Below are 12,609 nucleotides of genomic sequence, written 5' to 3' on the forward strand. Positions count from 1 at the left end.
TTTTTTGAGTTAAGAATCTGACTTTACCTTTACTGTAACTTGAATCTACAACAGAAACCAAATTTTGGTTTCTGTTTCAGTTTCGGGCTAAACTTTCATAAATTATTCAACTATGTTTTTAAGAGATACTGTATAATATTTGTTGAAAAGTTGTCCTTAGTTATCATAAATGTAAGGTTAGGTTAGGTTACGTAGGTACTAAGTGAGTGGGAATCCGATGCGTTTCAACCGCTGATTTCCATGTGTTACAAATTACTAATAAAAATCCCATCACCACTTCTAAGTGTAGTTCAGTTTATGGACATTATACAGGGAGCGTAACTTTGGTGCCGATGACAGACGTCAAGGTACATACAGAGTGCTTTATCTAGATTACCTATAGACACCTAATCACGCAACAACTTATTGGCCTCTTTAGTTTACTGATATAAGAACTTGTAATGAGACGGCTAGTACGTATGAAAACATAATCCATACTAATATTATAAATGCGAAAGTGTGTTTGTGTGTTTGTCCGTCTTTCACGCCGTAATGGAGCGACGGATCGACGTGATTTTTGGCATAGAGATAGGTTTATGGCCCCGAGAGTGACATAGGCTACTTTTTATCCCGGAAAAATGCACAATTCCCGAGGGAACACCACGCGGGCGGAGCCGCGGGAAAAAGCTATTTGTCCTAATAAAAAGACATAGTTGGAGACAACAACCAATTTCTATGAAAATATTTTTTTATTTGTAAATTGTGAATATAATTAACCGAAGTATTACTGTATTATTTCGCTCGAGCAAAGTTGCCATGAGTCTATACAGCCGTATTTGCAGAAGTTTCCTTTTTGGATTGAAAAAAATGTTGTGTTATTTCATTTAGGTACTCTTGAAGAAATATTTTTTTTTAGAAATGGTTACCATTGTTTTGTTAAGAATCATTGGGATATTGCAATGTTTTTTTTTTTAAACATCCTGTATGCGGTTTACGCTCCCTGGACAATAATTATCCTTAGATTTTTATAACACCCCGAAAATGGCAGTTGAAACGCTTCAGAGCCTCGCCCAACTATGTAATTTAATTCAACTACATGCCATTAAAAACCGGCTTCCTTCTATTTTTTACAAATCTCAAAATTAGGTGACAAAATTCATTAACGGGAATTCACTCTCAAATTTTTTTTTTGATTGACAGGATAAAAATTTATCACTGACATTCTGCGCTGCGGGCGCCGCAAAAAAATAACAAAGAAATGAACTGCAAAGTGCTCTATTTAGTTAATTAGACTTACCCCTTATTTATAATCGCTTACCTACTAAGTACATTTTTTTTAACGGGCAAGGTGCTATAATTAATTACAATCAACAAAAAACGTGCCAAACTTATTTGTGAATTGTAGCGACTCCCAGCGCCATCTAGTGAGCAAATACACAAACTCCGACCGAATCACGATCGAAGTTTCTCAACTCGGACGCATATATATACATAACTTCCGACGCTCTTCCTTCGGACTTCGGTTCTACACCTGCCTGAAGAGAGATTTCTATATTGTAGCTTCTCCCCACAGAATAACTCTCAGTAAATATCCTAATCCTCCAATCTGGTCTGAAAGGGTAAGTGGATAACTACACTATAAAGGGTATCTCTGACCATGGGCATTTAAATCCAAGACTGGATTCTAGTCGCATAACTGAGCTACTTTTGTTTTGCAACTTTATAGAACTATGATCACTGTTATTTTTTTTAATGTAATGTTTGCGATACAATAAAAAATTGACAACACATTGATAAATGTTTATCTATGAGATGTCAAGTAAATGTCAAAAATATTTAAAGGCCCCTGTACCAAGAGACATCGATAACACCGCCATGTTCGATAAAATGATTTAACGACTAAACTTTGAGGATCAATAAATTATCTAAATTCAAGTTATTTGAAAAGGTTTTTAGCCCCCGACGCAAAAAGAGGGGTGTTATAAGTTTGACCGCTATGTGTGTCTGTCCGTCTATCTGTGGCATCGTAGCTCTTAAGCGGATGGTCCAATTTGAATGCGTTTTTTTATATAAAATCAGGTATTCTAGCAAAGGTTCTTAGACATGTTTCATCAATATCGGTTCAGCCGTTTTTGAAATATTGTACTTTAAAGTGACAAAGTCGGGGGTTTTCCAACTTTTTGTTGATTAGGTTATAAAACAAAAGTAGCTACTCGTAGTTATGTGAGTAGAAGCGAAACTTGAATTTAAAGCCCCCTGGTCAAAGACACCCTGTAGAACCTTTTAGTTAGGAGGGACCATTCGACAAATGTTCTGTCTTGCCATGGACCACCAACTGTTTTAAGGTAGGTAATATACGGTAAAAGTAAAATGAGGGCTATCGTTTTTTGTCTCACTAGATGGCGCACTGTTGCGTGAGGTTTTTCAGTATGGCTTTCAAAGTCTGTTATTACGGGTGTGAAAACTAAGTTTAGATTAAAATCATATTTAATACACCTTAAAAGCGTACCATAAAAATATCGAGCATGCCACAGTGTTGCATAGTCCCCGTTTTGTTCGGAAAAAAGGGAGGACAAAGGTTTCCGAAAGACAAAACTGTCTCAAAACACAGACATTCATTGCCCCGGAACGCATATTTGCCATAACTAATTTCAGATATTGCAAAATATTCACAAAATTATTCTAATTATAAATAAACCCGCGTAGCTCACCCAAAAACTATGAGATTTGACATTTCGGAGACCTCACGCTACACTAGCGCCTCTAGTGGCGAATTCATACGCGATAGCCCTCATTGTATTTAAATGAACAGTTGCGACCGCTACTTGACTGGCGCTTCGTTTTGCCAATTCGTTGTTGATGGCTTCGCGGACCACTTCGAGTTCTTCCAGGGACCACCAGTGGTCCGCGGACCACCGGTTAAGAACCACTGCTGTAGATGTAGTGAATTATGTCCATGGAAAATTTCGTATTTATCTTACTTTCTCAACTAGTATATTGAAGTTTACTGAACCTAATTGAGAAAGAAAGACAATTTATGAACTTATTGAACAGAATACGATGGAAAACCAATAACCAATAGATCTGCGGGGCTACTACGATATTCGAAAATTTGATTCGAGAGTGAGAGGAGGTACGCGAGTGAGGATGGTACGCGTACGAAACGAACTTCGATATTCGAATTTCGGAGTAGGCTCTGTAAATTATGATCAACGTCGTAACTTTCGTAATTTTACGCCACTTTTTCCTCTTCTTTCTTCTTAAGGATATTACTGACCACAGTGGCAATTAACGGTGTTATCGGTAATGATTTGTGGCTGATTGGCTAAATTGTTGTCGTTAAAGTGTATTTGTGGATATTTACGCAAGGAAGTACAGCCATATTAAATTCATCATGAGATTAAAACTGACGCCAACATCTACTAAGAATTATCATTTACGACCGCGACGATGGATGCATTCCCGTTTTGCTTGCAGAATTCGTATATTCGCTTTCTTTTTTAATACTTAATGTGCAATTAAAATAAATGTTTATCTACAGAGTGATTTCTTTACAATGCTTCACAACATAACGCATTGAATATACTCGTATTTTGATTAGGATTAGAGTAAGTTAGTTTTAGTTGTACTTTTATTTATTTTTGTTTATTATTTTATATACTATTTGTTTATTTTAATTAGTGTTTATTTATTTATTTACTAGCTTTTGCTCGCGGCTTCGCACGCGTGGAATTCGGTAATCGCGCCCTGTTCCCTCGGGAACGACGGACAAACATACAAACACACTCACTTTCGCATTTTTAATAGTATGGATAAATCAACGAAAACTCAATGTGGGCAGGGTAATTGCAGTCCACCCTTTCTCGCTTCGTTCTATCAGTTCTCTTTGTAAACCTTTAAATTTAGCTTGTTCTGTTTGTTTTTGTTGTTGTTGGGGCAATAATGGTTAACCTAATAGTTAACGCGAGCGAAGCTATGGGTAAACGCTAGTATGAAATATTGTCCAGTTAATAAACTGTGCGACAGTAATTAAAAAAATATAATAATGTAAATAAGTGAGTATTGAAATAAAATTATAGTTAGTGCCACAAGAGTTGAAGTCAATGATTACACATACAGCTACAAAAATAACTGATTGCACAAAAGGAAAATTAATGAAATGAATGAGTACCTAAATATCAAAAAAATTCTGTCATTACACGATATATTGTGTGTGTAATCATTCACTTCAACTCTCGTGGCACTACCTATATCAGAACTGTTGTATATATACATTGTACATTTAATCATAGATAGTCGAAGTATTGTAACTGATGAATCATTATCAGTAAAGATAATGATATTTAAATTCAACTTTAGCGGGTAGTAGTAAAAAGCGATGCGATTTCTAAAGAGTTTCACCACATTCATAAATTCTATGTGGCAGATAATGTTATGAGACAGCATTTATTTGGACAAAAAAAACCGAAACGGCATCACAGATATCTGTCACATATGTAAAACTTATCAATGAAAGGTGGAACAGGCTACCTAAATCTTATCTACAGCAATACCACTCTAGCAATATTTTCATAATTCACAATACATACTCCTCGAGTTTGTTTTTACCCAGTCGTAGAAGTAAGCGACGTCAGTATAAATACAAACGCTTTTGGATCTGGTCAAATCTTTGTAGGAGACTATCCCGATCTGAATATACTTGAGCGCCATCAGAGCACTGCCCGAGTCGCCTCTGTGGACACAACGTTTTGTTAAATAACTTTATTTTGAAGGGGTCTCTCTCTATACTACTATAATTATTGGAGGAGCACATTTTTTTTATTTATCCCATCAAATGGGTTGTTTATTAATAGATAAACTCTGCATTTGTGCTCTCTTTCGCTTCCTACACGGACAAGGCTTCTAGGTGCAAGCAATACGTACTTAGTACGTAGCTCTTCGCATTCTTTGACCCCCGCAGATGGTCCCTTCAGGTGTAATTCTGTCCAACATGATTACATATTTCGGCCGCGTCCAGGCCCTCTGGCTGGCTTGCATCATATTGCATCACATAATTTTTAGGATTATAATTTTGAGACTACAACACATAACTTCCTTCTATCTATTCTTCCTTCATCCTTAACCTCCGATAACTCGAGCGGGTGGACAGCTTGGCGCTGGCGCGACTTGCTTTTTTTCATGTTATGTAATAGAATAGAGCAGCGCTGCGTGAGGCGGGTCTCTGCTTTATTGAAACATATTGAAGCAGCACACCGCCCAGGCGGCAAGCCGTGCACCCGCTTGACTTAGCGGAGGCCCTTACATACGTACGTTGCAAGTTAAATAAAAGCTTGTGATAATTGCACTGTCTATAACCTGACAAAGCATTCGGCCTTGACAAATGGCTAATTATGACGCAGCCATGGATCAGTCCTGGCAGCATAGGATGCATCAACATCGGTGGTTTTTTGAGACATGATTATTGTACTCGCGATTTTAAAACAAAGCACTCCCGCAAAGCAGAAGCTATATTGTCGAACGCACTTGAATTCATAATTGCTTTTACCACTTCTTTCTGTCAAACGATATACGCTAAGGATAGAGAGAGATAGTTAATGCGACCGCGAGCGACCGCGCATTAGACAATACGGATTCTGGACTCTCTGGTTCGCTTCCTACACGGACAAGGCTTCTAGATGCAAGCAATACGTACTTAGTAACGTAGCTCTTCGCATTCTTTGAGCCCCCGCAGATGGTCCCTTCAGGTGTAATTCTGTCCAACATGATTACACATTTCGGCCGTGTCCGGACCCTCTGGCTGGCTTGCATCAGAACGGCCGATTGGTCTTTGGTTTCTGGCTGATAAGAGCGCATGTAAGAGCTTTTATTTACTTAATACTGGTAAAGTGCACGGCAGGTGAAAGACAGACAGTACTGTATCATTTCTGCCTAGTACTGCGTTTCGTAGTATGGGGTGGGATGAGTGACGCTACGGGTACCTATTAGTTAGGGATAACAAACCTGTTTCGACATGTTTAGAATGTCAACGCGCTGTATAGCAGAGTTTTTTCTTACATACGAATGGCAACTTTTTTAAATTTACCTAATAAGGTTGTTGATTTGACTACTGTAGTAGGCACAAAGGCCATTGTCCATTTTTTCGCCTATCCTTAATCATCGTATAATAAGTACTTATCGAAGTACTAACATTCTATGGTCGTTTTTCAAAGGGCTAAAACGCATTTACAATATTTTTTGGCAGTAACAGCTACTTCGATGAGTGGACCCGTCTGTTCTTTTGGCTCCTCTTGTGTAAAAAAACGATTAATGATATTTTGGCCGAGTGTATATTATAAAAAGTCTCCTGCCGATAATAGCCAGGACCTAAAGTCTCGCTAGTACAATTACAAATTGGTGTCACTGTAAGCCTGACTTTGTATTTAAATAAATAAATAGTATCCTGCTGCTCTTAAAAAATAAGCTTAACTTGTTTTGGCATTCACAAATTGGAACGGGATATCTTCCGATATAACTAATGAAAGTAATTCTTGTATCGTTTAATACTTACGTCCGTATATCCCCATCCAGCAACTTTAGCATATTTCTTGTACGGTGGATTCCTCATCAACGATACTCTACGCACATTTTTTCCAAATTTTATATTCTTTTCTAACCTCACCAACGCTATATCACTGCTAATTTCTTTTTCATCGAAATTTTCGTGTAGTTTGTAATTATCAGCTGAATAAGACGACCCTCCCCCTGCTACAAAATCTCCTACGTAAGCTGCAAGGAAGGTAGAATCCTCTTGGCATTGTACTAAGCAGTGGGCAGCTGTTAGTACTATGGCTTGATTGAGGATGGAAGCACCGCATGCATATGTTGTAGTATATCCTATGAAGCACTCTATATAAAGGAATACCGAATGCGGGAAATCCTCTATTTTTGCCCTCTTGCCCCCCACTACGAAGCCTTCTAAATCATGCGATGCAACTGAATTTACTACGCCAGCTATTAGGCTTATTGTTATTATTACAACATTTTCTACAGCCATTACGTTCAAAATCTTACACTCCATAGTCGTTGAGTCAAATTTTACAATCAATTACAGTTTTACGATATCAAAGTCATTAAGGTGTAGATTGAGTACGATATGTTATATCAAATAATTGATTGATTTAGGCTTAACTTTAGGTAGCTAAAATATTTCTATATTGCTTCTCTGCTACAAAAGCAAGTCAATCGGAGAAGCAAGCAAGAAAGGTAAATTCCTCATTACTTGCTTTAGCTACCACATGTCGCTTATGAATGTAAAACAGTGTCGAAAAAATATAAACTGTTTTGTACTATATTGATTGTTGGATAATATCTTGCATGGGACTTAGTCATGTAGGCGAGCATTAACACGGGTTTTCAAAAATTCAACCCCTAAAGGAGTGAAAAAAATGACGTGTCTTCAAATACGCATAGGTTACAGCTAAATTGTTTAATGTATTATTAAATAATCCCTAAACGGGAATAGCGGGTGATTTTCTGTATGAAAAATGAATTCAATCGTAATAGGTCCTAATGCACAAAAATATATCGATATCATCTTTCATCCAACGCACCTAAATAAAAATTGGTAGCTTTAATTTTTTTCATATTAAACTCGAAGAAGGGGTAGTAAGGGATGTGATGTGTCGGAGATGAAGAAAGGGGGGGAGGAAATTTTAATATATTTTTCACCTCAGCACCTCAAACAGGCAGGTTTTGCTATGAGAAATCAGTGAGCAAAATCGCATTTTGCTCACTCCGTGAGACAAAGTAACTTTTTAATTATTATTTTTAAATGCTGAGTACAGTGTTGGGTCTACTCACTGAATTCAAAATATTTGAACTTTACTTTGATTTGTCATTTCACTTCAACTCGAAAAAAGCAAGAGAGGATCAAATTTGTCGATTACAAACTTAAATTAAATTTTTGGTATTAAAAATATATCGAAATATTTCCAAAATGTAAATTTTCCCGATCTTTTAATAAAGTATGCAACCTCGTTGCACGAAAGCCGCTTCTCTTGTTTTTTTTATAAAATAATTCCGTATACTGCCTCTACAGTTGGAATAAATATTTGTTAAATGTTAAATTAAATGAATTTTTAACAAATCTATTTATGTTTATGTAATAGAAATCTTAATAAAATTCATATTCAATGGTTTAATTGTTCAACCTTTTCAATTACCCCGAGATGAGGCTATTTGCAGTATTAAAAAAACAAGTGTGACATTAGTAAGTACAAGAAGTTCTCAAATTACAATGCATGTTGCATGTTATGAGTATGAGATTTGTATTGTAGCTACTGGACTCTTTTTATGGTTTTAAATGTGATTATTATATTTGATAATAATCGGATTCTTATTAAAAAAAAATGTGTTTGTTTTGTAAACAGGTAGGTATATGTGGTTTTATTCTTATATTACATTTAAATTATGTTCTCGCTGCTGAGGTGAAAAATTGTATGTGTCACACGAGACCAAAGTTTTTTTGCATCTCGTGTATTTGAATCCCTTGCTTATCTCAGGATTCTAACCTAGAATCACTCGCTGACGCTCGTGATTCAATTATACAATCCTTCGCTTACTCGGGATTCAAAATCAACACTCGCAACAAAAAACAACTTTGCTCTCTTGTTGCACAAATAACTATTAACTAGAAGTTGCAGGCTTCCGTCGCTTAACTTTGCTTAAAAGTTCATTGCCCCGACTAGTACCACAAAAACTATAAGGGTATAATTCCAATAATTGAATAGGCACTATACCGTAAAGCGATTCGAACACAATCCGCGAGTAACGTAAAGACGTCGCATAAAAAATGTCTCTAAAATGCGTCAAAACTGAGTATTAAGTAATGAACTTTTAGGCAGATTTATACTCGTATGGCGCATGTATAAGTACCCTAAGGTTTTCAGGGATCTTTGAAGTAGGTATTTATTTTGTTCCAATCATTAAATGTATGTAAAAGTACATTAATTAGTGAAAATTACATATTGTTATGATATGATACTTTGCACGCAGTGTTTAAACACATTAGGTTAATAGTGTGTGTAACAGTTATGTACTTATAATTCTGTGGTAATACAAAACTTTTACTTGACTTTATGCGACTCAATCTAAACTTAATGACTAGTATCGTAAAATTGTAATCGATTATTCAAGATAGGATTCAATTAAGTTCGTAGAGCTAAGGTACAATGGCTGTACAATATATTATATTGAACATACCTTTACTTATAAGCATAGTAAATTCAGTGCCATCACAAAATTTTGAAGGCTACGTCGTGGGGGGTACTTTAGCGAAAATGCAGGATTTCCCTCATGTGGCACTTCTTTCTGTAGAATGTAGAACAGAATATGAAAGAGGGTACTATACATGTGGATCATCCATCGTCAATCAAGCCATAGTAATAACTGCCGCCCACTGCTTGGACAATTGTCAACCTAAGAATTCCTTCGTTACGATATTTGTGGGTAACAGGCAAGTAATGAAGGGATTGCCTTATCTAGCTTCTAGTTATAAAATTCACGAGGAATACGATGGTGAAAGAGCAGGAAACGATATAGGTTTAGTAAAGTTAAAGAAAGAATTAACTTTTGCAAAAAATGTGCGAAGGGTAGCGTTGATGAGAAAGCCACCGAAGCACGACCATGGTAGAGTTGCTGGATGGGGATTTATAGATGTAAGTAATGATCGTGATAATACAGGAATAATAACAATATTTATATCACTAGTGGTTCTAATTTCGTTTGAATGAGTTAGTTTAGCTAAGTAAAAATTGGTTCTTCTAACCTTTTTTGCATTGACATCTATGTACCTTACGGCACTAGACTGGCTGTTTGCAGTTTGGAAGAAAACGCGCGGCGCATCAATTATCAATATTACTTTGACACAACCCTGTCACGGACGGTAACAAACTATAGTGAAAGCAGGTTCACAAATCCACGCTGTGAACAAATTTTGTGCGCCGTTGTAAGAAACAAGCAGTCTGTATGCACATAGATGTCTATGTTTTTTGTTTTACGGTAGGTATAATAATATAATAACTTCATTGAATCGGAGACCAGAGTACCAAATTTCAAGGCAATCCGACCACTGGACTACAAGTGGGTCAATCAAAATTCACTGGCAACATTTGTAGCAATTGAAGGACACATACTTACTGCTTTTTGCTGATAAGCAAAAATATAACAATTAAGATACCTTTGATGTAACGCTTCGTGAAAAAAATGGAGGACTGTTCATCGGTATACATAGTTACAAGAACCAAAGTTGGTTAGTTTTTAAGTTGGCGGTATCGAGGCGCGAATGCCCGTTCTGGGCGGTACTTGGTTTAGCAGATCTCGTTTACCATACAGCGGGGCAATGCCGCTGGGGTGATGGGTATATTTGGGCCAAGTACGATGCGGATTTGTAATATATAATTTATGTTTTATTTAGTTTAATTGTTGACTTAGATGCTTTTTTTTATTTTCGCTACACTAAGGCCGAGAACAAAATCAGCACAGAGTACTTGATGCAAATCAAACAGGCGCTATGGAGCCGGGCGGAGTGCATGGAAGAAATGTATGACGCTATGGATATGCCCAAGGGCACTATATGTGGGGGCGACGTGGATGGATCGAGCCACGTTACTGAGTACGTATATAGGACTGTCTAGAACACAGAGAAATTTTGCCTTTTCGCTAAAGACCACAAATACTAAAATATACATAATGGTACACTGGTTTAGCGCACACTGTTTAAAAACAAGTGGGCGTTACGTCACGGGCTCCCATTTCCGAATTTCGATGCGCTTCATCTTTGTAATTTTTTGTTTGATTGACAAAAAATCAATAGATGTCGTTATTAGGCGTTTTTTTGAGAAAAAGTTGTTCAAATGTCTTTTTTTAGATTTGGATGAAATTTCGTTTTTCTACTTAGAATCAGGAGCACTTCGATTGTAATAGGAGAAAAAAGTGTCCCAGGTTTTTCATATAATTTCGTGTTATCCATTGCACTACCGCCATATAAACGTGTATGAAAACGGTATCACTTTTTTGGGTCACTTTTTCCCCCTATTACAATCGAAAGTGCTCCTGGTTCTGAGTAGGAAAAAAGTAATTTCAACAACTTTTTCTGATAAGGCTCTATTATGTATGACCTGATAAAAATATATTGGACCTCATGCAATTATGACAATGTTTCGTTTGCGTTTGGATATCTGTTTTTGCCGCCCCCTTAACAATGCCGCCCTTATGCGGTGCACATCCTGCACGCCCGTTCTTGACGGGCTTGCTGACTGGCTAAACAGGACAATATTTTTTTTACCCATCAAACTAGCCAATTTAAGTTGTTATTGTTTTTTCGTAGGGGTGACTCCGGGAGCGGGCTTGTCGTGAGCAAATTCATCCTGATAGGAGTAGTCTCCTACAGAATCAGCTCTCTGTCCCAAAGTCTTGCCGTCTACACCGACGTCGCTTACTTCTACGACTGGGTGCAAAACACCGCAAAAACCTTGTATTGTGAAAATTAGATAGAATTAAAATAATGCAACGCTTTATTGCTTGATTTTTTTTTGTATTCACAGTAATATTATAATTATTACTAATTCCAATTTTCATATCACCATCATCAACCCAACCACTCAGAAGGAGGTGAATCCAATGCAGATTTTAAACTTCAAACATACTGAATAGATTCGCACGTTTTAGCAGTTTTTCTCATGGATTTTTCATTCACTGTAACTAAACTTTAGTTATTAAAGCTCGTAGTAAATTTCAAATGTAATTTCATAGATTTTACGACTGTACCTGACCACGTCTAGACTTAACAGATAAATTACAGACTTTAATATATAAATACGTACTTAATGTCCCAGACTCAAGAACCAACACATGTATGATTCATACAAAAATATCTGCCCCGACCTTTTTAATGACTGTATCTTTTAATTACGTTGACATAGAAGTTGGATTTATTCACTGCTTCAAGCGGTAGCAGAAGGAGTATGTATCTGATAATAATTTTAGATTGTTTTTTATTTATTTATGACGGTGGAAGCATTCTACACTTCCACTGAACATAGATATAGTTCAACATTTAGTTTTAATTTTGTACTAGTCCATAAATCCCTGTAAGTACTATTATTATTCTTTCCTTGTTATTTTTTCTTTAATTTTAAACGTAGTATTGATGGAGAGAGAGGAGTATTGGTGGAGTATTTCATACCCTACTTTGATACTTCTCACAATAGCAAAGCGCACCCTTGGTACAATGCAAGATGCGCTAGTGCAGAGGCATTTAAACGCACTGCATTTCAGGTCTAAGCTGACGCTCGTAGACGCAAAGCTCCGGAATGTCAAGCCTTGAAGAAAGCCTTTAACAAAGCCGCCAAGTCCTGCAAAAAGGTATTGCGAAAGGCTCGCTTTGACCACGTTGGCCGCATTGGCGCCAGACTTGCTTCTTTTCCCTCTGGGAGCAAAGCGTTCTGGTCCTTAGCCAAATCAATCGAAGCGAATTTTTGCCGCCCGTCACTTCCGCCACTGCTGAAACCCGATGGGTCACTCGCGCACTCTGCTAAGGAGAAGGCCGATTTGTTTGCCTCTCTTTTTGCAGAGAATTCACGTCTAGATGCT

General features: G+C 37.1%; 2 protein-coding genes across 2 annotated transcripts; one reads left to right on the plus strand and one right to left on the minus strand.

Moving 5' to 3' along the window:
• Positions 1 to 4,240: 4,240 nt before the first annotated feature.
• On the minus strand, positions 4,241 to 7,030 carry LOC141426262 (mite allergen Der p 3-like). The gene is made up of 3 exons (XM_074085112.1): positions 6,527 to 7,030; positions 5,672 to 5,817; positions 4,241 to 4,711 (listed from the first exon to the last, which is right to left on the minus strand). The coding sequence occupies exons 1-3, from the start codon at positions 7,010 to 7,012 to the stop codon at positions 4,549 to 4,551; spliced, it is 795 nt and encodes a 264-aa protein (XP_073941213.1). The 5' UTR covers positions 7,013 to 7,030; the 3' UTR covers positions 4,241 to 4,548.
• Positions 7,031 to 7,174: 144 nt separating this feature from the next.
• Positions 7,175 to 11,534, plus strand: LOC141426264 (trypsin eta-like). The gene is made up of 4 exons (XM_074085113.1): positions 7,175 to 7,221; positions 9,502 to 9,674; positions 10,479 to 10,630; positions 11,345 to 11,534. Exons 2-4 carry the CDS (start codon positions 9,618 to 9,620, stop codon positions 11,505 to 11,507), a joined length of 372 nt encoding a protein of 123 aa, XP_073941214.1. The 5' UTR covers positions 7,175 to 7,221; positions 9,502 to 9,617; the 3' UTR covers positions 11,508 to 11,534.
• Positions 11,535 to 12,609: the final 1,075 nt, after the last annotated feature.

Source organism: Choristoneura fumiferana, chromosome 3 (genome assembly GCF_025370935.1).
Source record: "Choristoneura fumiferana chromosome 3, NRCan_CFum_1, whole genome shotgun sequence".
Taxonomy (NCBI): domain Eukaryota; kingdom Metazoa; phylum Arthropoda; class Insecta; order Lepidoptera; family Tortricidae; genus Choristoneura; species Choristoneura fumiferana.